Here is a 24,714-nt window from a genome sequence, read left to right as displayed (position 1 = left end):
AAAATTGATTCAAAAGCAAAGTTATTTTCTTATTTAAATGGTGGGTCAATGATCCAACTTTTCAAAGAAAGTCATGATGTTTATAATTGAATAATATATATTTAAAAAAGATAGAATACAAAAGATAAAAATAAATAATAAGAACAACACAACAACAACAACAATAATAATAATAATAATAATAATAATAATAATAATTGTTATTGTAATTTAAAATTTATGTAGATGCTAATACAAGTATTAAGTTTATTTTTAACCATATTATTACTTTTATCAATTTTCAATTTTTATCCCAACTATGATATATCTTAAATTCAAATAATTAATATATATAAAAAAAATCATACGTGCAATACACATGCTTAATTACTAATAATATTAAAAATTGGATGAACTCGGACTCAAGGCCTCAAACCAAGCCCAATCCAAATTTATGTCAGCCCAATCCAATTTGGGTTGGACTAGTCTAAGTTGCACCCTTATTTTATACTAGAGTTTGGTCTGGTATAAACAATTTTCAGATGCAAAACTTAGCAAAACATGAACCACTGCTAGGGACATCAACATCATCCACTAAAAAAATCCAAAAATAAAAACAACATTTCCAACTTTCAAAGTTCAAAGTAGTACTATATCCCACATAAAAACAAGTACATCAATAATCTTACAACGTTCACAACAAATTTTCTTGTCCTAATAATAAAAGTATATATATATATATATATATATATAATTCAATTTATTTGAGTCAATTAGAATCATATTATGCAATCGAACAATTCAGAAAACTAAACAGAAAAATCTGAGGTTGCACGGCTAAGTGGCTAATGTTGAGTGAGATAGGTTCAGATGTTTTAATTGTTCAATTTAAAATTTTCCAACCCTGCATTAGAAATGATGTACTCATGTACATTAGGTCATCACGGTTCGACCTTCAATTTGATGCCGGTCGAACCTCTGATGTGAACCTCTCTCTCTTTTCTGGATCCGATTCTCACATTGGTCAAACCGATTTCCAATATTTGGATAGTCTGTCTCTGTCCAAGTGTCCGTTTATCACCGTCTCCCCCAACACTTTCTCTCACTCTATTACTTGCTTGCCAATAGAAAGTACTAAACTTTCAGAGAAGCTTATTCTCCCCCTTCTTGCAAGTTGCAACTGCAAGGTACGTGTCTCTCTGTTACTTAGGGTTTTTTTGGTATTCACTCATCAGGAGAAATTCACTACACTGTGAATTTGCTTCTGAAACCCTACTATCTATCTCTTCCCAAGAATTTATCTGAGTTTTTTTTTTTTTCCTTATGTAAACAGAAGTATATCATGGAAATTAAATCCACAAGAACCCATTGCTCCTGTTTCTCATGGACAATGGATTATTGACATGCTCACCACTATATGAGTAAAAATTTGGTGTTCAGACCAGGAAAAGAAAACTCGTAATCTTTCGATTTTGCTTTCAGCTACGAAGTTCCCGTTATCCCCTACCATCAGCAAAAAAAGAAAAGAAAAAAAACCAACAAAAAGAAGAAGTTCTCGTTACCAAAAAGATCAGTTTTAAATGAAAAAGAAAGAAATAAAACAAATAAACGCATCTGAGTGGATTTTTATTGTCTGTTATTGGATCGGTGGTTCTTGTAGTTAATGATTCTTTAGCCGAATTTCCTGCTCTTCTTTGTCGAATTCCTTGTTTCATTTTAGATATGCTTATCTTGAATTAGTAATACAATTGTTTTTTTTTATACCTTTATTTTGTTTACGAAATAAATGGATGTTTTTTTTTTTTTTTTTTGAGAAAGGTAACTTATGTTGTTTGCTGCTATTTATGTGCTTTTCTTTTCCTGGCATGAGCCAGCACTGGCATGATTAGTTTGGCTAATACTTAACACTGAATTTCATCTACTACTTGGTGCTTCTTTATCAGTGATATACTGAAAAAATGAAAAATGAATGTGATTTCCTTACTGTTCGATAGCTTGATCATATGGTGATCCATCTTTATCCAACTTGTGCCTTCTGATGGCGTCTGTTGTATCAACTATAAAAAAGGGAAAAATGGTGTCGGTTGTATTCTTTAAGTATTTTAATAATTTTTAGTGTATCAAACCAAACTTTTGTATTGCTATACTGTATACAAGATTCTGCATTATTTCATCTCAATTCTGTGGGTTTTACGCCTGGATAACTCGTGTGTTATTTGGATATGACCCTTGATAGAATCAAATGATGAAACAGGATTTTTATAGCCTATGTTTTATTTGGGACAAAACTTTGTTAGGTATAACCCATGTTTTATTTATTTACTTCAGGTTTATCCATACCATGAAAAGGGCAATGCCATGGAGCAATCAGGTGGATATACTATCGTCTGATGATTCTTCCTCTTCTGATTCTGATCTAGAAGCTGATAATGGACCAGGTAAAACAAAACCAACCGTTGTTCTACCAGTCAAGGAAACTAAATCTGGAGGTATTTTCATTCTTTTTTCCTCAAGTGCTTGGTTGTATTATTTGTTTTGTTAATACTGCTGTAGAACAACCTAATCCAGTCCCATTCTCATTGTTATATATTTAGGACATATCTTTTTCAGTCATTAAGTTGTTTCTGGAAGAAGACTATGGGATAGTATAGGTAGTTGAGTTTTGAACTTCCTGATGTTGCTTCCAAGTGATTCCTACTAACCACCTTGAGAGAGGAATAAAGAATTGTCATGATCTAAATGTTCCAAAACCTAATTACCTGTCACTTTGTCCATTTTGTGATTTGTTTAATTTGAACCAATTTGCAAGTTGGTTCACAATTGTTAGAGAATGCTACAATTTTTGAGAGGAAATAAGGTCCTCATGAATAGATGCATATTATATATAGGCATAAAAAATACCTTATAAATTGGAAAACAAAGGTATTATATTGACTTGACTAGTAAAAGAAATTTTACTTAAAAATGAGATTCTTATTTCAATAAGGGTTACTATTACAGTGTTACACACCTTCCTACTAGCATGTGATTTCAATTTTTTACTCTGTTAGGCACTGAGACCACAGTTTCATACCCCTTCAAATAAGTTTTGTGTTTAATGGTTATACCTACTTAATACGTTTCATGTGTTAACAACACAAAACAAACAATGTAATAAATAAAAATATGAACTAAAGAAGCATAAAGCCAGCAAACCAGGTTCATTTTAAGGTTGCAAATTATGCGTTAAGAACCTGAAACAAATCTGACCAGTGAACCAGGTACTTCTAAATCTGGGCTTAAGCTAATTCTTTACTGGTTTTCCTAAGCTTGTAATAAAAACAAAAGTGCAACATATACAGTTTTTTACTGATGGGTGACAAGTAAAAGTTAATTGTATGTTCATGGTACTTGGAGAAAAAAGGGGTAAAACCTCTCCTTTAAGAAAGTATACTTGTGGGTCAATGTATGAGCTTATCAGCTGTACCAAAATATTTTGAGCATTGTGTATTAGGATTTAGGACCTTGTAAATAATTTTAGTGTTGGTCCCTAAATGAAAATGCTGAATCTCACTGAATTTCTTAAACATTGAAGATAATGAGAACTGAGAAGAGAATGTTTGTCTTTTTTTTTTGTTTCTTTTTTCTTAAGTTACTCTTGTTCAAAAATATATACAAACTTTCTACTTCCAAATAGTCCAAAACATGGCAAATTGGAAGATATTCCAGAGAATTGTAATTTTTCCCTCATTAAAAAATATATAGAAGGCCAAGAGAAAATAAATCAAGGAACATTGTATGTGGTAACACAATACATACCAAAGAACTCCAAATGTAAGAATCCTACACAATGAGGATGATGATGCAATATATCAAGGTACAGCTGGACGAGGGCACTGGTTTTACATTAACAATTATCATCTTTTTACTGTTGACATTAGGTCTTCTGGATTTTTGTTTGGCCTTGCTCTATCCTTTTTTGGGGGCTTGATGTTTGCACCCGTTCTTTTATATTTAATAGAAGCTTAATGTTACTGAGCAAAAGAAGTAAAATTAAAAAACAGAGGAAAGGAGAAAGAAAAGAAAATAGGAGTGATTAAATGATATGCAGTAAAACGCATGTTGCAGATGGGAACTCTTCTCAGAATCAAGTGATCAACTGCTGACATCTTAAGTACTGCATCTGTTCATTGCCTTGCATAAGAAGATCGTGTTGTCTGCAAACTGGAGATGAAAAATATTGATGCTACCATTACTCAATGGCAACTATTCTTTTGCTATTGCTGAGATATTTTGAAATGCCACTTGAAAAGTGCAACTACTGTTTTCTTACCAATAAGACCAAGATCTTACCCATCCAAATAGTGTTTGTAAGAAATAAAGGAAAGTACATATTTTCTTGAAGAACTGACCCCATATAGTTGGGTTCTTGGATGATGATGACATTTTCTTGAAAGCTTTTTGTGAAGAAAATATCTAAATTGCGTCAATAAGTATCTATATTTACACAAACGTGGCTAATTTCTTGGCACAATGGTAAAGTCTTGGGAGATTGAGAATGTGGATTCAAGTCTGAAAGTGGCCACTGTGAAAAGAAAATGCCAAGCTTAGGTTTGTGTCCAGTCTACTCTTCCTAAGACCTCAGAGAGCAGGGACTATTGTTACATATACAAGTGTTCAAAAAATGGCAAGATTAGTTCTTGGAACAAAGTATTGGAGTCAAAGGCATGATTGGTGGAGTTCTAGTGGTTGTCCTGCTTTAGTGCTAGTGTAGCTCTAAGGGTGCATTTGATCTTGGTAAGTTTCTGCTTCTCAGAAGTAAAACTTGATACCTTAAACCGAGTTGCCAATATTTAAAACAGTTTCTCCTGTTTCATGAACAGTCCACATTCTATTGGTTTCCTTGCACCATTGGATGGAATCCTGTTGGTGCATCCTAAGCTGTCTGCGTAATTAGCTTATTCATTAAATTACTTTTTGTTGTTACAACTATTATGAAAACAGTGTAAGACATACTTCTTGATGCAGGTGCTATGATCAGACGAGCAGAAATGTATCAAGAATACATGAAGCAGATACCTGTTCCTTCTCACCGTGCATCAGTTATTCCATTCACCTCATGGCAGGGCCTGGGCAAATCCATCAAACAGTTATATGGGCAGCCTCTACATTATCTGACCAATATTCTCCTAAAACAGTGGGACCAATCAAGGATTGGTGCTGAAGATGAGCATTGCCGACTGGATACCATAATCCATCCTTGTAAAGCTGAAGCCACCATCTGGCTCATGGAAGAAATTCATAGGCTTACCTCTTCTCATCATCACATAGCTAAACTCTGGCTTTTGGATCCCATGCACCATGCTTTTGTTGATCCCATTTTCCCACAAATATAATCCCATTGTACAAAACCATTGTTTCTGAACTCGAGCTTAATCCGCATGGGCATTCAGTAACATTTCTAGACATTGCTGTAGATCTAACATAATGTGAATTCAAGAAGAAATGATGTTTCCTATTGTTACTTTTTTATGTTCTGTTTTTCAGGTTGTTACACCACTTTTTTGAACATCAACTCTTTTGCTATTATTTTTTTAGTTAAAAATGTTTGGATGTTATCAATCAAAAGTAGGAAAAATTTTCGTCCAAAACAAAAGAAAAAAAAAAGAAATGCTATTTTTTCTCATTTTATTATTCATATGATGCTGATTATCATGTGAAAGAGATAAGTTCATCTGCTTAGCAAGTAGAAAGGAAAGGGTGTTTTTTTTGACAAATTACAAAGGAAAGGGTGTTTTGAAAAAATTTCTGTAAGCAAAAACAAAGATCTCGGAGTGCACTCTGCCAGTCGGTGCAACTATTCGTCTGATCAATGCGCATTGTTGACCTACATTTCATTTTCATTTGTTCTATAGAAATGTACTAATTGGATGGTTTCATTTTGACCAAGATGGCCTAGATAGGTAATAGCCTAATAGGTTACTCAAATGCTAATTCGGTCAATGGAATAATGTGCTAGACTGCTAGCTTGGGTTTAGAGACCTTACTCATCAACATCGACCAAAACATTAGATAGACATAGACCATAGGGCACATGTCTAATGTGGAGAACTTTGTTTATACGAGTCATTTAGGGGCTGCGATCCATCATATTCCATAACCGGACACTGAAGGTAAGTCGATGGGTCATGAATCATCCAGCCCCTATTCATAATCCGAGACCGGAAGAAATTAGTTTACTGTTTACCACATGGATACCCTCCAAGCTAGCATAGATGTTAGATGATAGAACTACCTCATCATGTCAGAAATAGACAACCCAATCATCCCATTTCTTGATCCAAATCGGTTCAAACTGGTCGGTTCGGTTTTGGTTAATCAATACAAAAAATTAGCAATTAACCAAACCAACCGGTATATATATATATATATATATATATTATATTATAAATTAATAAATATGTATTATATATAAATATATATTTATAATATATGATATATTATTTATTATTTAAAATATTATATTATATTATATTTATATTTATAATTATTTATTATATATTTTTATAATATATATTGTAAAAATAAAAAAATAAAAAAACCAATGATTAACCAAACCAATCAACCGGTTAACCAATAGGTTTTGGTTCAGTTTTAGTTATTGGTTTTCCAAAAACCGATACTACCTATTCAGTTACAAAATATGCCCCACGGTTCGGTCCCATCATCCCCTACGTAAGAAGGGGGAAGGAGAATGGTTGCCCACACTACATGATAAATCTCTTGAACAAGTTAATTCAAGAATCCTGACCACAAAAAGCTTTAGTCTTTTTAGTCTAGCATAGGAAAAAGCAGAGACCAAGAAATTTTTTTGTAAAATTCCAACCTCACAGTTAATCAAGAGTCTGATTTATTACAAGCAACCAAAAAAAAAAAAAATACAAGCGATAAGGAAAACTTCAGATTCCAACCCTTTTCTACTTCTGCCATGTGATGTATATTTACATCTCTCTCTCTCTAAAAGTAGAACTCTAAGCCGGTGAATTGTTACTACTGTAGCGATGGTAAGACAGAAGACTACTTGGATAGTGCTCTAGATATGGCTCTAATGGTATTTGGTGTTGTCCTGCAGCAGCCTCCTATGAGGGAAGCCCCGGCCTCACGCCATTTACTTACATATGAAATAAAATCTTCATCTGATACCCCAGTAGATTCCTGCATGAAAAAAGAGCACAAGGCAAATAAGATGTGATTAATTACATCAACCAGCATCTAAACCAGTTTGTCACAATATGATCAGGACTAGTAATTAACAACATGTTTATTTCGTTTCACATTTTCAGAACCAGATGATAATGCACGACTGATAAATCAAGGCAGCATAGGGTAGAAGAAGGGGTTATATAGCATTAAAAGAGATTTTTGTCAAAGCACTTGATGAATGAAGCACCAAAATTTCCTCTCTTTCATAATACACTATGACTAAAGTATGCAGTCGGACCCCAACTTGAAAAGCTTATTGCCCAAAACTGCTGATAATGATTGTAGATCAGATTGTCTGGGTTTTGAGCTCAACCTCACACCAATAGGAGGATAGGTACCCAGGTTGACTTGGCAAGAAGGTTCAATTTCTTGCCTACACAAAGAGAAATGGTTTTTTCTTTTTTAGTGAGTGAAATTTACAGGTCAAAACCTAGGTGATCCTTGTGTAAAACTGCAAAAAGAAGTAGATGGCTAGTACTATCCATCCAATGGACAAAATACATTAAAAGTTAAGGCTGCAACTTAATTGTCCAATTATATGGCAGTTTTACAAGAAAAAACAAGCTGTGAACTTGGGGAATGGGGAGCACAATACATGTCCTATTCAAAGAACACCAATGGTCCCCCCAAGCCAATATCCCGAGTGTTGCAAATCAAAAATATTGTAACTTGTAAGAATTTAATAGAAAAGGTTAAGAGGGAACTTACTACCCACTCCTTGTGATCAGGATCATAAGTCTCACCACTGTTTGGATAAATAAGTATTGGTTTAGATGTCACCTGTGAGGTTAGCCAATCAAACAATGAGAGTTTATCACCCCCAACACAACACACAGAAACAAACAAGTATTCAGCATAGTGCTATTTGGTGAACAATAACAGAGCTCTGGTTTTTTTTGCGAAAAATACATGCATTGTTCAATGAATTCACACATTGATTGCAAAGTCATCTAAGATGAAAAGGAAAATAAATAAAAAGCTCTTTCATATTTTATCCTGATTAAAGAACAGCATAGAAGAGGATTATACCTTACGAACTAATAAAACAAGATCATGAATAAACCTTGGAGGAGTGCAGTTAATTCCAACAGCAACAACCTTCTTACATGAATCAGCAACAGATGCACATTCAAGAAAAGAATCTCCACTAACTACATTGACGCCATCCTTAGAGTTGAATGAAAACCATGCTGGAATCTTTATGTCATCTCCCTCGAGAAGTTCAGCATAAGCCTGCATGACCACCAACCAAACCAAGAGATAAAGTCAATACCGAACTGAAAAGTTCAAACCAAGTAATACAATAGGAATACCATTTTTGATAAACTCTACTCACTAAACATACACAGGTAAACCTGCTTGGATGTTCTACCAAATCATCAGTTTGGCTCAATAAATAGGACCCTCAAAACTGCTACGAACAAAATGCTAGACATCCACCTACAATGGTCCAATTTATTCTGACATCTCTTTCATGGCTTGAACCATTTACTACAGCTGTCCAGATTTTGAATCTAGACCAGAGAGTCTGTAGTTCTTAGGAAAGGCTCATGCCACTTATTGAGCAATTCCAATAGTTAATTCTATTAACCCCTTGTAAGTAACAGGAGAGAAACCAATCACTATCATTTGCTACAAGCACCAAAGAATATACCTGTGCTTCCAGCTTATTCGGAATTGTTTCAAATGCAATTAGGTCAGCACCTGATTCTGCTAAAATCTGAACCCTTCTCCTGTGAAAATCTTTCAAAGTTGTTAGAGTAACTGCATCACCATAGTCCCCACTGCAAAATGACACAAGGAAAAAAAGACATATTAACATAAAAGTTTAAATAGAACCTAGCATGAAATTAGTAAAGCCATAATGATACAACACATCCTGGAAACAATTTATTGCAGTACTACAAGGGCTGCAGATAATTGGATAATTACATAATATGAAACATATATATTTATCATTTATAAATAAAATAATAAAATCTATCATGAAATTTAATGATACACCATGGGAACAATTTAAGAACCCCAGTAGGCCAGTACTAATTTAATATAGTACTATGGGGAGTGTATATCATTGGATGATGAACAGTGAAACAGAAAATTCAATTGGCAGAATATAATGATCTTACATAAAATGAAAAGCTATTAAAATACTATGACAAAGAAATATATGACATTAAATAACATTATAATGCTATTTTGCTATATTAGGTTACTTGTCTTCTCTGACTGAAAATTAGCACACTTATCAGATACACTTTTACCATTCCAGCAGGTTCTTTCCCTTTTATTACTATAGTTTTCCCATTACAGGCTTGGGCAGTTACTTCTTAATAGATTTAAGACAATCGTATAGGCTGTTTATACAAGTCAAAAGCGAGGATCTCATTCAGTTCATCTTTTTTTTTTTTTTTTTGATAAATATCTCTATCAGTTCATCTTCACCAAATGGATGCTGTGTCTTGTGACAAACCACATCAATCTTCTGTTCTATTCGTGTGCTCAGCCCTCTTTTATCCATTGCCATTAACAGCTAACCCTAGGATTGGGAAAAAGCAATATTTTTTTTACCTGAATAATATGGGGAAAATGCAGGAATTGAAAATTAAAAAAAAAAAAAACAAGCTTTGACAACCAAGAATTTGGTAAAGCTGTGAATGGGCAGATCTAATTTGATAAAGCTGTGAATGGGAAAAAGCAATATTTTTGCAATAACTGACCTGTACTCTGATCCATCAGCTAAATAAGCCCCATAGCTTCCTACGGAGGCTGCAACTAAAATTGGGCGTTGCTTTGAAATTCCTACATTTCCATTGCCTTCAGGCAAATGCTTTGTACATTTTTCATAATAAATATCCCGAGCCTCGCATGCAATTTCGACACTCCTCCGCAGCAGAACTTCACTTTCTTCTCTTGACAATCCTTTAGCCTCAAAACCCTGAATAGTGGCCTGCCAAGCATATAAAATAACCATTCTGTTCAAAGTCAAGAAATGTCTTGAGACACCATTATTAATTAGGCCTGGTTTGTTTCCACTGCTACTTTATTTTCACTGCTGTGAAAGTATGAGTGCAAATTCTGATTTATTTTTGTTTTAGCTTTTGATTTATTTTGTTTGATTGCATTGCAGATTTAGTAAAACAACACCCGTGTGTTTTCTAAAAAATGCTTTAACCTCCCCTGTACTTTGATCTCTCCAAACTCCTCCCTTGACATTTTGGAGAAATTATACAAACATAATCTTTGTTTGACATTAAGAACCCAACTGGAAACGATGATGTCATGCTTTTAACATTTTAAATTTCTTAGTTTGCCCATGAATGACAATATTGGAGTGTGTATAGACCAAAATATCCCCACTATTTCAATAATAAATTTATATTCCAATAAACAAAGGCTCTTTCCTTATATTGGAATATGTTAAAGAGCCTTTTGGGGGTATTTTGGTTAATAGACACTCCAATATTGTCAATCATGGGCAAACTGGGAAATTTAAGGTGTGTAAAAGCATGACTTTATCATTTTTTGTTAGGTTCTTAACATCAAACCAACAGAAAGGGTCTGTTTGTATAATTTCTCCACAATTTCAAAGGAGGAATTTGGAGAGGTCAAAGTAGTAAAAGTGAACCAGAACTTTCATTCTTCATATTTGCACTCTCATGCATTTGTACTATTGTAGATAAAATTACACTGCAAACAAACAAAGCCTTAATTGCTAACAAAAAGGAAAGGCAGCTTAAGTACCTGATAAGATGCTGTGATTATAATATCTGCACCGGCTTCAAGGTAGTCTAGGTGCACCTATTTCATTAGGAGATACAAGAACAAACATATAATAAGGATCCAGTCTTGTGCTCAAAATTCCAAGTCCGGTCACAAACAAACAATTTCTCTTTTGAAAAGAATTTCTATATCTATTCCATGGATGTGTTTGGATGTAATGGACTTAATTCAATCATGCTTAAGGAATTTCAATAGTATTTTGTAGTGGAATAGAGCGGCTTATCTAGTTGCTTAGAAAGCAAAAATTTTTTATGCTGAGGATCCACGAGCCTTATAAACGCTTAAACACAGGCCACAAGAGCAAGAAAGAGAACTCATACCTCTAAATACAGAACAAAAGGAAAATTGACAGTAAAAACATGCAAGAACAAAAGTAAGAAAAAGGAGGAGATATATCCCGGGAGAGAGGACCAAGATTACGTTTTGTCTACCCATGGCCATGGGTGGAACCTATACCGCCAAATGGATGCCAAATAGAAAAAGGCGAGGCTATCCTTTCCTTCCTTACAGAGACAATTAACTGGACCACTAATGTACTATGTACACGTCTTGTTCTCTACCCACCCTTTGGTCGGATATGAAACTAGTCACTATCTGACCTACTGATGTTTTAGCTTTATATCTTATAATCTCATGTTACAGACTCTAAGGTTGCGTTTACTTCTCCCTAAAATGGACGCATAATTTTCCAAACCGAAATATTTCAGGTAATCTTCCCCCTTTACAGAGAGATCCTTGTTTTCTACCCCCCTTAATTTGTTATGATGTAAAGGGCAATGAAAACAGGGTTTTCATCGTAAAAAAAAAAAGGCCAAGAGCTCAAATAATTCAGCCTGAGTTTTTATTCGCCCATTTTACGTTGAAACAAACGGAGCCTAAGTGAAAATGGGGAGGGTCAACTAGAAGAACATCTCAGAAGGTTACGAGTAATATAAGCACGCATTTTGGTTTTATCACCAACGTATGTCATCTCCATAAAGCCAGCATCACGCTGTAATAAAAATGGAAAAAACTGTGGCTTTCTTCAACAGGCAACCCAAACCATAAAATGAAACAAACTGTAAAATATCGAAACAAGAACTAGAGGAGAAAGAAATTCGTGATAGAATGTTATCAAAACAAGAAAAATTAACAACAAATGAAAAGAAGAATTGATCGAGATTTAAAAGATCTACCCTTCTAATGAGATGAGGGGAGTTAATGAGGCATTTTGCGCTCCAGAGAGGATCATTAAGGTCAGCGCCGTGTCGTTCGAGCTCCGTCGCAAGGCCGCCATCGATGACGGCACACCCGCCGGAGTTTTGGAGGAAATCGGACAATAGCGATGAGTGTTCTAGACTTCCCAAACCCATGGAGTAAGCAGAGGTTCTGGGGCAATTGGGGTATTCCCGTAAAGGTGGAAAGTTTCCGGCGAGTCCAGTGGGCGTCAACCCGATTGCGCGCGAGCGTCGATAGCCGTTAGTGGAGAGAGGAACTCCGGGAAAAGGAAGCACAAGAAGAGTCTGTCAAGTGTTACTCACATTGACAATTTATAGACCAAAAACACTACTTTAAATGACAAAAATCTCCTTACTAATCTTCTGTTTCTAATTTCCTACCGAAGGAGGAAAGCAGAAGTCTCTCGTGTTCAATGTTCACACGGGTGACGGGCCTCGTTCTATTTCCTTCGTTTTCTTTTTCACACGTGTTTTATTTATTTTTAAATTAAAACATAAAAAAAATAGAATAAAGTTCCTCTCAATTTCGAGTCTTAATTCTCTATACTCTATAGTAACGGTCAAAACTCAAAACATGGGACTATGGGAGTCTTAATTCAGCAATTTACCCTCATTAATACTTTGTAACCCCTGCACTCCCCTGTTAAATTCCTTTTTCTCTCCACTTAAATCTCCGCATTAATCTATCTTAACGATCAAAAATTAAATAAAACTATAAATTGAATGCATGACTGTAATTAAGTATCTATCTATATATATTAAAAGAAGGAAATTTAGAAAATTTATTTTTTTGAATTTTTTTATTTTTATTTTATGCCATTTTTAAAACAACCAACTCTCTTCATTCCATAAAAATTACCTAAAATCTTTCTCTCCTAAATTACCTAAATAACCTCATCTCCTAAAATTTCTCTTAAACTACCTCCTCCACATCTCCTAAATTATCTCTAATTCCTATTTCTCTCCTAAATTATCTCTAATTTTTAGTTATCCTCTCTCCCGCATTTAAATATTTAATTAAGTATAATAGTTTTAACAATATTCATATTACAAATACAGACAATATAAATTATGTAATAATAGCATAAATTATAATTTTATCGATTATTAAATTCAATAAATAACTAATGTTTTAAAATTTAAACAATGATAATATATAACTAAATAATATAGTAAATAACTAATTTCACTTATAACAATAATTCTAGAAAATAACTTTCAAAAAAAATTAGTACTTATTAATAATAATTTTAAAATCTTAATCTATATTTATTATACATTTATATATATACTAAATTAATAATTATTGTTTTTAGTAATTACTATTATTTTTTGTGATAAATATATTTTCAATAATTATGTACAAATCTATTTTTATTTTGTTATTTAACAAAAAATTCAATAATTATTGGAGATTAAACTACTGTTATTTAACTTTTTAAATTTAATTTATTGTACTTATTGTTTTGTATTTTTGTTATAATTTATTGATTAATATTTATTAGAGATTAAACTATTATTTGAGATTATACTATTTATTGACTATTTTAATATATTTTTTAGTATTTATTGCTTTTTTTGTAATTATTTTATTTTTATTTGTTATTTATTGTATTCTCATCATCTATATATTTTCCATAATTGTGTTTTTTCACTACAAAACTTCTAATAATTATTGGAGATTAAACTATTATTATTTATTAGATATTAGACTATTAATTTATTTGAAATTAGGAGTATTCACGAGTTGGTTTAGTTCAATTGTAGGTTGTTTGGCCATCCAAATCGACTTGGTTAGGTTGGGGAGTTGGTCACATGGAACCGATAAACCATTAATTAAAACTGGCCAACTCGAGTCATATCAATTTGAGTCAATTTTCGGTTTGGTCGATTGGTTCAGAAGATTTAAACTTAAAAAATTAAATTTATGATATAAGATATTTTAGACTAAGAAATATAGGAATTTTTCCACTTTCCTATATTAAAAAATATATTTAAAACATAGAATATTAATATATATCTATGGTCAAGTTGTTCGATTTACAAATGGCCAAAGCGAAACTGATTCAACCTGATTGGGTTGGGAAATTGTTGAACCAAAGCCAACTGGAAATATTAGAATACCAACAAACTCAAGTCGAGTTGGTTGGTTGGTCAGTTTCATCAGTTTTATGAACACCCATACCTAAAATTAATTATTGTTATTTTTGTATTGTAAAAAAATTATTAAAAGTAGTATATAAAATATAAATAATTATTAATTATTTAAAAGTTAAAAATATAAAACAAATGTATACTTTTATGTGTTTTTATTCTTTAACTCATTGTTTTCCAACCGACATTGACCTAGATGCAAGGTTCAAAGTATCAGAAACGCCAAGTGTATCGGAAAGGCAATTTTAAGAGACGTATTGGGATACGCCTTGGATACACATGCATATCAGAGAAAAACTAAGATATGCATAGATACGCATGGAAACACTATAAATACTTTAATGAATCATAAAAATATATCAAAAACACTAAATATAAGACCTCAATGAGGTGTATATACATTAAATGAATATATTTTAATGGTTTTATGAAGAAATACATTGTAGCTAATTTTAATTTCATTAAAAATCCTATGCTTAACTATAATTTATAAATTATAATTCTTAAGTTTCAATGTTTTATGGGATGAGAAAAACCCAACTCTCCTATCCAACCATAAAAATGCATTGGCCCAACTTCTATGTGAAAATATAATTAATAATTATTTATTATTTATTATTCATTTCTAAAATTATAAAAATAAATAAACATTATATAATATATTCAAAAAATAATTATTAAAGAAGAAATTTCAATTGCTTTGTGGATATGATAGATCATCCATAGAATTATAATATATTTAATTATAAAAATATAAAAATAAAAAAATAATTATTAAAGAAGAAATTTTAATTGGTCTATGGATATGATAGATCATCCATAGAAGTATAATATATTCAATTGTTGTGATCAAATGATAAAATATAATTAATTATTATTTATTTATTTTTAATTCTAAAAATATAAAAAATAAAAAAAAACATTAAAGAAGAAATTCCAATTGCTCTATGGATATGATAGATAAATCCATAGATCTAAAGTATATTTAGTATTTTATAGGCAGAGGAAAAAGATTAAATTTTCAATTTTTTTGTTAATTTATATTTTCCCCAAATATCTTCATGAAATTTCCATAAATCTACTGATAACACAAAAAAATTATGATTTTGAATGAAGAAATGTAGATCAACATTTAAACATTCAAGAAAAAAAAAGAAATCACAAGATATTATAAAAGATTGAAAAAAATTACCTATTTTTGCCATTTTTTTAATTTGAAAAATCTTTAAAAAAATTAACGATTCACACTTGTTTCTTGCAAACTTTTGCAAATCTAGCACTCTAGGAATGAAGTTTGGAGTTTTAGAGTCATTTGGGAGTGAAAGAAGGCTTGTTTGAGTGAAAAGAAGCTTACTTTCCCCTTTTAATATTTTTTTTTTTAGTTTTGGGCCGTATCTTTTTTGTCGATATGCTACCAATACGCCTTGATACACCCCCAATATGCCCCTATACACCCTCGATATGGGTCCGATACGCATGAAAAAGGACGTAACGTCCGATTTCCATGTGTATCGGGTGTATCGTATCAAATTTTAAACCTTGCCTAAATGGTCAGACCATTCAGCCCAAGAACCACCTAGGCAACTGGTTTTCGCTTTACCCCAAACATGGTCCCTAGCCAAAAACCATTAAATTGATTAACAACCCATTGACCCAGGTGGTCGAACTATCAATCTGACATCTATTCCCGTTCAATCTGACATTTATTTTTATTTTTTCATTTGAATGGGCCATCCATTCAAACCGGATGGTTGAACCATTGACCTGAAAATCAATGGCAAGAGTGATTCCATTTCTAGGTTGGTTTTTAAAATCTTGGTTTAGCTTTTGCTTATTAAATCCCGTGCATCACATGGATCCATGCTACTATCATTTAGAGAGAAGAGGGAAGCTAAGAATCCGGTGAGCCTTAATGACTCACACAAGTGTCCTCTTCCTTCTGTCAAATGTGCGTTATTTATTTTCTAAACTAAAAAATAAAAAATCACAAATCTCCCCATTAAATCTCGGGTGAAATCCATCACAATCTCTCTCTCTAATAAAAGTCGATGCTTGTATCTCCCCATTAAATCTCTCTTTATTTTTCTTTCCTCTTAAATCACTTTGAATCCTTTTTAGTCCTTATAATAAGGGTAATAAATAGGATGAATTAGAAAATAAATAGGATAATAAAGTATGGGTTATTGGCATGTAGCATGGGTGGAATGGACAAAACTCCACTCCACTCCATTTCACTTGCTAATAATTATCTTCCCATTAAATCTCTCTTTCTTTTTTTCTTTTTTTTCTTTTCTCTTAAATCTCTTTGAATCCATTTTGATCTTTGTAATAAATTAAGGGTAATAAATAGGATAGATTAGCAAATAAATAGGTTAATAAAGTAAGGGCTATTAGCATGTCGCATGGGTGGAATGGACAAAACTCCATTCCATTCCACTTGCATATGGAGTATCGGCCAATATTCCCACAATATCTGGCCACATTGGCCAATATGCCCACAGTATTAAACCACATCATACAATACAAGTTGATATTATTGGATTATAAATTAATGCCTTCATTTTTATTTTATTAGTTTGCTTGCAAATCAAAATTTCCTCAAAATTTTCTCACATCATTAACTCCTATATTTAAGTCAATATTCTTTCATTATTTTCTTTCTTTCTCATTAACTTCTCTCCATTCAAATTCAAATTTCTATCTCACATTATTCGTTCCATCAACTCATATTAGGGATGCAAATAGATTGGATCAGATTCGAATCAGGATATATTTGAATTCAATTCAGCATTGTTCATGTTGGATCAGATTCGATTGGATCTAATAGGACTTTATTTGAATCTGAATCCTATCAGTAAGTTGAATCTTCCGATCTAATCCGATCCAACTTGTTTTCTTTAAAAGTTAACAAATTATTAAAAGAAAAATAAAATATACTAATTTAAATAAAGTAAAAAAAACAAGTATTTTTTAATTATTTTCATCATATATATACATGTTTTTTATAAAAATAAATAATATAAAAATATATTTATAAATAAATAAATAACATATATATATTATATATTTATAAATATATAATATATATCTGATCGGATCTTCTCAAATCGGATAGGGGTGATCTGAATCGATTTGATTTTTGATTGGATCCTATTATTATATCCAATTTGATATAGAGATCCAAACAGGGGGTGATACGAATCCGACCAAATAGGATTGGATTTCCAATCGGAACCGATCCATTTGCACCCGCTAACTCATATACTCAAGCCATTACTCTCTCTTTCTCAAATGTGTGTAGTGGCAATTCACACATCATAGTGGATTCTAGGAACGAGTAAATAAGTAATGAGAAAAAAATAGGATGAGAAAAGAAGGTTTATTTTCTCATTTTGTCGTCTTCCAGTTATTGGTTGCTGAGAACAAATGTATATGAGAATAAATCATTATTAGCATTGATTGCTAAAAAATTGGGTTGAGAAATGATAATATAACCTAGTCCTTGAATTCGAATTGGATAAGGTAATATCCAAATTTGAATCCAATTAAATATTTGAATATTCGATTCGATTCAATTTGAATTTGACTAATTAATTATTTTAGATAATTAATACATATATAAAATAAATATTTTATTGATATAAAGTATATAAATATATAAATTATTTATGTAACTTAATTATTAGATATAAATTATATATAAGATTTAAATAATCAGTCAAATTCAGATATTTAGCGAATCAAATTAGGTCATATCCGAATTCAATTCGACTATATTGAATATCGAATTCGAAATTGGATTTTTGAATACTATTTACACCCCTATATGGAGGTAGCATTTAATTACACCAATTTTAGTGGTTGACATGACAAAGTGGAGGAACCACATGACATGTTAGATTTTAATGTGGGTTTTGCCGTGGCCATGTGTGATGTTTTGAAATTCAACCCTAAGTTTGGACTAGTTTTTCCTTCGATAGTGTTTTCAACCCGGTCGATTGAACTATTCAAACTTCAAACCATCACCTGATCAAGATTTTGGGCCTGGTTTTATAAAACCCGGAGAATAGTAAAAAACTATTGATTTGGTCAAAGCCTTATGACTCGGATAGTTGGACCATTGACTCTAATGGTTTTATACCAAGTCAATGGTTTTGGCTATTCTCTGGGTTTTTACTAAAACCGAACCTGAAACCTTAGTCGGACAACTGTTCGAACAATTCAACCAGCCAAATCAATGGTGGGTTGAAAACACTTCCCATGATGTCAAAAAATAAAAATAAAAATATAACATAAAACTCAATGATCCAATAAATAATTAATCAGTCAAAGGGTTAACAGTTCAACTGTCTGGTTAGAAAACTAATAGACCAAGTCAATGATTTTTTACAATTAATCTAGTGGGTTATAGGTTAATTAGAACCAAAGTCATGATCAGATAATTGGGTCATTGGTTTGACCGGTTGGATCAATGAAGGGTTAAATACTTTTTACTTATTACTATTTTTTAGGGTAAATTTCTTAAATTACCCTTATGGTTTCACTAATTGACTAACGTTACCCCTACTATTTCTAACAATTAACTAACTCTACCCTTATCATTAACATCCGTTAATATTCTGTCAAAACCCATATACTCGTGAGACCACATGACATTTCAAATTTAAAATCCAATATTACCCCCTCATTCATCCCCTACCTTTGACTGGTAAGTTGACAACCCTATCTCCTTCCACCAAGACGATCGAGTTTGAAAACAAGTTGACGACCAAGGCGATCGACTTCTTTTTATTTTTTAAGTCTTTAATCTTCTAACCGCTTCCTCTCCCCCTCTTAGTTTTCTCATTTTTTTCATCTATAGTCGCCACTGCAACTCTAATAGTGGCAGTGTTTTCAATCTCATTCTCACTGGCAACAGGAGGATAGGTTCGACTTGGATTCAAGAAAGACAGTCGAACTTGATTTGCTTTCTAGCACTTTTCTAGTACTGAATCCATGCCTCGTTGGGAGAAAATTTCAAGGGGAGGGGGGAACAGGGGCAAGGTGAGTCATCTTCGATAAAGGGCAAATGAGTGGCGGTGGTTTGATCAGAGATATTTACTATTCCAGCTCATGGCTACCTCCTTCCCTACTATCTCTCTCTCTCTCTTTCTCTCTCTTTCTCTCTCCCCTCCTCTTTCACTTCCTCCGTTTTGCCACCGCCACTACAACTTGCAACAGTGGATTTAGTACTTCTCCTTCCACCGCTCCCAACACCACCTCTCAACGTTGTTTTCATACTCTCTCTCTCTCTCCCCCCCCCCCCCTTCTCTTTCACTTCCTCCGTTCTACCACCACCGTTGCAAGTTGCAGCAGCAGATTTGGAACTTCTCCTTCCACTACTCCCAACACCACCGCTCCGGTTAGACTGTGAACCACCAATACGGGATGAAGAAACAACGACCACTAGAGGGAGTAGAAACAAGAAGCAACCAAAACAAATCCCCATCATCAACCATCATCACATTCTCTAGATCCTCGATCACCAACTGATAAATTACTCAAACTAGCCAAAATGTAGATTCCTATGTAAGAGTTATTGGAGATTCTTGGTGGAGGAAAAACCAGAAGAGGAACCCGGTTCACGGTAACCCACACACCCGATGGTGTTTGTTCTTCACTCAGGTTTAGACTGATTCTCCGTGGTTCAGACTGAGTTCTCCACTCAATCAACGAAGCTATTAAAGTGATGGACAAAAACGTCGTTGCACCGCTGGGAGTTGCAGTGGTAACCCACACAGCCAATGGTGTTCGTTCTCCACTTAGGTTCAGACAAAAACATTCGGTGGTTGTCATCGGGGTTTGGGAGAAGGAGAGAGAGAGAGGCTAGAGAGAGAGGTTGTGTTTGAGTTGAGTTAAAACGAGGGATAAATCGGTCGAGTGTTTGAGTTTAAGGGTAAAACGGTCATTTTACATTTTCCATCCATGTTTAATGACCCTAGTAATGTTTGACAAATGTTAGAAACAGTAAGGGTAGTGTCAGTCAATTTTCAAACAGTAAGGGTACACTTAGCCAATTAGCTAAACCATAAGGGTAGTTTAAGAAATTTACCCTTTTCTTTATTTTTTTTTCTATTACGCTTGCATTTGAAACCCTGCATCCCTCATTTTGGGATTTGAAATGGTAACGTGCCACCAAACAAACACCGAAAACTTGAAAAATGATAATACAATGAGAATCCATATATTGCTTGGAACCATTCATTCTTATTGCCACAATGCCAATATAATGCCATGTGAAAGATCAAAGATTTTATGAATTGCTCTATTGTGACAACAAGGACAAATTCTAATTTGGGTAAATTTCTGAAAGTTCTCCTGAAGTTTGGTAATTGTATTCATCTCCTCTGAAATTAATTTTTAATACAGTTGCAAGTAGACCTATTTATTAAAATCTACTAATAAGAGGCATGAAATTAGTATTGTGTTTGAATTTTATAGAAAAACAATAATAAATAAATTTCTTAAACTACCTCTATTGTTTACTTAATTAACAAACTATACTATTATTGTATAACTATTGTCTTAAATCATTCCTAGTGTTTTTGACAATTGAATAGCTCTACTTTTACACTATTATTTGTTAATATTTCATCAAAATCCGTACACATAACATTATGGAGCTGCAACAAAATCCGGTGCTAAACAAGATCTCGTCTGTTCATCATGTATGCACGACAGTTGCCTAAACCTCTGCGTTCCAACTCTCTCTTATGCTGGCTCCGCTAACACCTCCCATGATCTCGCCCAAGCCGCCGTAACCATCAGCCTCGGTCATGCCTGAAGCGTTTCCTGGTATCTCAACCGGCTCCAAAAGCTTCACAACAGCAAGGTGCGGTGAGTGACTACATCGAGCAGTTACCTGACTCGGTAGACAAGTTGCTAAAAAAGCTTTCAGAGCTTCGACACCTTCACTGTGGAATATTTCGGGAGAAGATGGGTAACGCACAGACATGGGTCAACGCTGCTTTGATAAACGAAAAAACGTGTCTTGATGGATTTCAGAATGTTGATCAGCGGTGGCCCTGTTGAGCAAGGAGTATTGGATGCATCCTTAGGAAGCTCTCCGGCACACTGTTGAGCCCCTAACGAACTGGTTCTTGGACCATGGGCACGTTGGATGTTCGTAGTTGACCATCTTGGACAACGAAACTCACTTCATGGAAGATGTATCTCCATCCCTTCATTCCTGCAATCTATTGATGGATTGACAAGGTAACCGACCCTGTGTTTGGGTTATGGTTGAACTGGTCAAGGATGCCAGGTGGCAGCCTCCGTGGCCATCTTCTCTCTAGCCACGTTAGCACTACGCAAGATAGATAAGCACAATTAAGGAGTGTCCTATACAGACAAGGAAGTTAACTTTGTTGGAGAAGAGGAGTCACCCCGAATACTTCGGCGGGCAACCTCATCCCGACAACCCCAGAAGCCATATCCGTTAGGAACACGGATGTCCAATTATAAATTAGTAATCTCCACTCAAGGTAAATGACTTTTGGACTGAGAATACTTTGGCACCATCTATTCTGCTCAGCCCAACCACTTACCTCCCCATTCAACTGACTTGAGCGTTGGAGTACCTACCCGGGGAATAACTCCTTGGGCCTTTGATTTTCCCCCTTGGTTGCAGATCCTAGTGTGCGACTTTGTCCTTCCACCTCGGCTTCGTCCAATTTCCATGACTATCTAACAGTGTCCTCGGTCCAGAACACCTTGGATCGGACAACATCAGATTGGCATCGTTTGTGGGGAACACACAAAAAGCCATTTCCCAAACCTCCTTTCGTGCATTCAAAACAACCATGCCTAGAAATACATCTGACCGCTCTGGAACCCGTTCCCCACCTCGGGGTTCCTGCTCTCATCGCAGCTCTCCACCTCGAGAACCCCAATAGCAGACCACGGTCGATCCCGCGGAATTCCAAGCAATGCAACAGAAGGTCAACCACATCGTTGCCATAATGGAGACGCAGGCGCTTACCATGGCTGATCCTCTGATCCTTACACCAAGGACCCCAAAAAGCATCACACAGACAAGTACAAGGCCCGGTTTGACCATGAAAAGCAGTAGTCATCTAGAAGACCAGACTCCCCAGTCCAGTCTTGTGGGCATAACATCCACAAAAAGTCACATCATTCCACCTGAGTACTGGTGAAGGAACAACTCGGCCAGCGTCACCACAACCGCCGATCTCGATAGCCGAGTCCAGTTTGGACCGAGATCGGCCTACAATCCCAAAAGGAGACAAGCCTGTGGACGTGACCCTAACCGACAAAGACGCTGAGATCAGGGAGTTGAGAGAAAGGCTAGCCGAATTGGAATAGAGCCAAGCAGACAGAAGCGGACTCCTCCGACAATCCAACTTGTAGAACAACACCATAGCTAGCTTGCAAAGGAACCTGTCTTCGTTCAAGAGGTCATGGATGAGCTTCCACCAGCTAGTTGACAACCTCCTCAGTTCGAGAAGTACAATAGAGCCTTAGACTCAAATGACTACGTCGAAGGGTTCAAATCCATGATGATGTTGCACAACTCTTCCGAAGGCCTCATGTACAAGGCTTTCATCGCCACCCTCCATGGAGTTGCTAGAACCTAGTATGCCTCCCTTCCTCCGTGGTCCATATCCTCCTAGGAGTAGCTGGAGACGCAATTCTTGGCATAGTTCACCACCAGTCAGAGACATTGGAAGATGTCAGCCAGCCTCATGCAGGTGCAGCAGAGGAAGGGAGAGACCTTGCGGGAATACTTGGCGAGGTTCAACGTCGATGCCCTCTAGGTCCGAGCCTTAAACTAGTCAGTAGTAGTGACTGCGATCATGAATGGCTTGCTCTCCTCCATGTTCAGCTTCTTGTTACAGAAGAATCCTCCTCCCAACCTAACGGCGCTCATGAAGCATGCACAGAAATACATGAACGCCTAGGAAGCCCAAGCACTATAGAGGAACGAGGAAGAGCAACACGACCGGAAGAGAAGAGACCACAATGAGCGCAAGTCGGATCGAGAGAGCAAAAGTCAACACCAATGAACTAACTGAAGACTGAGGACCCCGCCGTCGACGTATAGGAACTTCACTCCCATGAATGCACCACAAGCCGAGATACTGATGCAGATCCACGACCGTAGCTTTGTCAGGTGGCCCAAGAAGATGAAGTCCTAGAACAACAAGAGAAGTCGAGACAAATACTACAATTTCCATAGAGACTACGGCCACGAGACTGAAAGCTGCTGCGATCTAAACCACCGCTCCCCCGAGCACACCTCAGGATGGTAGCGCAGCAGCACAGGATGGCCAAGTACTATGACTCTAAAGTTCGAAGGAGGGAGTTCAAGACAGGGAACCTCATCCTCCGCAAATTAATAGTGCCCACACTAGGAGAAGGGAAGCTTGGACCCAACTGGAAGGGTCCATACAGGGTGACCAGAGTCTTCGGCCTGAGCACCTACAAGCTAGAAGATTTGAACGGGAAACCGATGTCTAGGAGCTGGAATACTGGGAACCTAAGGATGTACTACTAGTAGCTCAAGAAATAAAGCTCACTTTTTTGCATCAAACTAACTAATGCACACCACACATGTTTGCCTAGCCGAACTCTAACGACCGAAGTGTCCAAAATGTCACCGCACACACCTTCACACAATGGCACCACCGAACCGACCTAGGACAACTAACAGACCCGACCGACCTAAAACAGTCGAGGCCCACGTGGGAACGATGTCCCCGCTCAAAGGGCAAGAGGACGACCATCAAACTCCGCACACTCAACTGACAAACTATCAGAGCAGAGATAGCTGAGGAACACGGCTAGCCCAGTTAGAGCACGAAGCTCCTCGAGACCAGGCGCCACCGAGCTTCCCAACGACATCGAGGGCTCAGAAGCACCTTGGCCAGCACAAAACCAAGGCCATTGAGCCCACGACCTCGGCCAACACAAGACTGAGACCTATAACCAACTTAATTCCAAGGTATAACAACTTGAAAGAAAAGGAAGGACACAGAAAGAAGTGCTCAGCAAAAAGTTCAATTTTTCATTAATTGTAAAATTAATTACATTAATCAAAGCTTGGCATACCGAGCTGCATACAACAAAAAAAAAGGGGGAAGCACTTCAATCATCAGCTGGGGGCTCCTCAGCTCGCTCTTGGAGATCGGCAATGGTGTCATCCCCTTCAGGTATGGTGACATCGAATGGACCGAACCCTTGAATAACCCCAGCCGCCTCTAGGAAGTGGTGCACAACACTTCACTGGCAAAGAGCGAACTCCTCCTGCCAAGAGTCAGTTGTGTAGTCACCCAACTCG

The 24,714-nt window shown here is 35.4% G+C and overlaps 2 protein-coding genes across 2 annotated transcripts; one reads left to right on the top strand and one right to left on the bottom strand.

Annotated features, from left to right (window-relative positions):
- The first annotated feature begins 1,011 nt into the window (after window positions 1-1,011).
- On the top strand, window positions 1,012-5,490 carry RDM1 (RNA-DIRECTED DNA METHYLATION 1). Its single transcript, XM_010257836.3, has 3 exons — window positions 1,012-1,166; window positions 2,308-2,468; window positions 4,987-5,490. Exons 2-3 carry the CDS (start codon window positions 2,321-2,323, stop codon window positions 5,352-5,354), a joined length of 516 nt encoding a protein of 171 aa, XP_010256138.1. The 5' UTR covers window positions 1,012-1,166; window positions 2,308-2,320; the 3' UTR covers window positions 5,355-5,490.
- A 1,324-nt stretch (window positions 5,491-6,814) lies between these two features.
- Window positions 6,815-12,522, bottom strand: LOC104596590 (homocysteine S-methyltransferase 2). The gene is made up of 7 exons (XM_010257837.3): window positions 12,180-12,522; window positions 10,966-11,022; window positions 9,942-10,171; window positions 8,876-9,005; window positions 8,251-8,454; window positions 7,930-8,001; window positions 6,815-7,173 (listed from the first exon to the last, which is right to left on the bottom strand). Exons 1-7 carry the CDS (start codon window positions 12,354-12,356, stop codon window positions 7,036-7,038), a joined length of 1,008 nt encoding a protein of 335 aa, XP_010256139.1. The 5' UTR covers window positions 12,357-12,522; the 3' UTR covers window positions 6,815-7,035.
- Window positions 12,523-24,714: the final 12,192 nt, after the last annotated feature.

Source organism: Nelumbo nucifera, chromosome 1 (assembly GCF_055504915.1).
Source record: "Nelumbo nucifera cultivar China Antique chromosome 1, China Antique-T2T, whole genome shotgun sequence".
NCBI classification, from domain to species: Eukaryota; Viridiplantae; Streptophyta; class Magnoliopsida; order Proteales; family Nelumbonaceae; genus Nelumbo; species Nelumbo nucifera.
The sequence above is the reverse complement of the archived record's forward strand: the minus strand, read 5'-3'. Positions and strand labels throughout refer to the sequence as shown.

What these genes read in the sequence shown, in the direction of transcription:
- RDM1 (XM_010257836.3), top strand. Translation starts at nt 2,321, where the DNA reads ATGAAAAGGGCAATGCCATGGAGCAATCAGGTGGATATACTATCGTCT. An exon ending in CAAGGAAACTAAATCTGGAG is followed by an intron (nt 2,469 to 4,986) that starts GTATTTTCATTC and finishes TTCTTGATGCAG; the next exon opens with GTGCTATGATCAGACGAGCA.
- LOC104596590 (XM_010257837.3), bottom strand. Translation starts at nt 12,356, where the DNA reads ATGGGTTTGGGAAGTCTAGAACACTCATCGCTATTGTCCGATTTCCTC. An exon ending in TAATCACAGCATCTTATCAG is followed by an intron (nt 10,172 to 10,965) that starts GTACTTAAGCTG and finishes TATGCTTGGCAG; the next exon opens with GCCACTATTCAGGGTTTTGA. An exon ending in TTGTTTTATTAGTTCGTAAG is followed by an intron (nt 8,002 to 8,250) that starts GTATAATCCTCT and finishes CTAACCTCACAG; the next exon opens with GTGACATCTAAACCAATACT.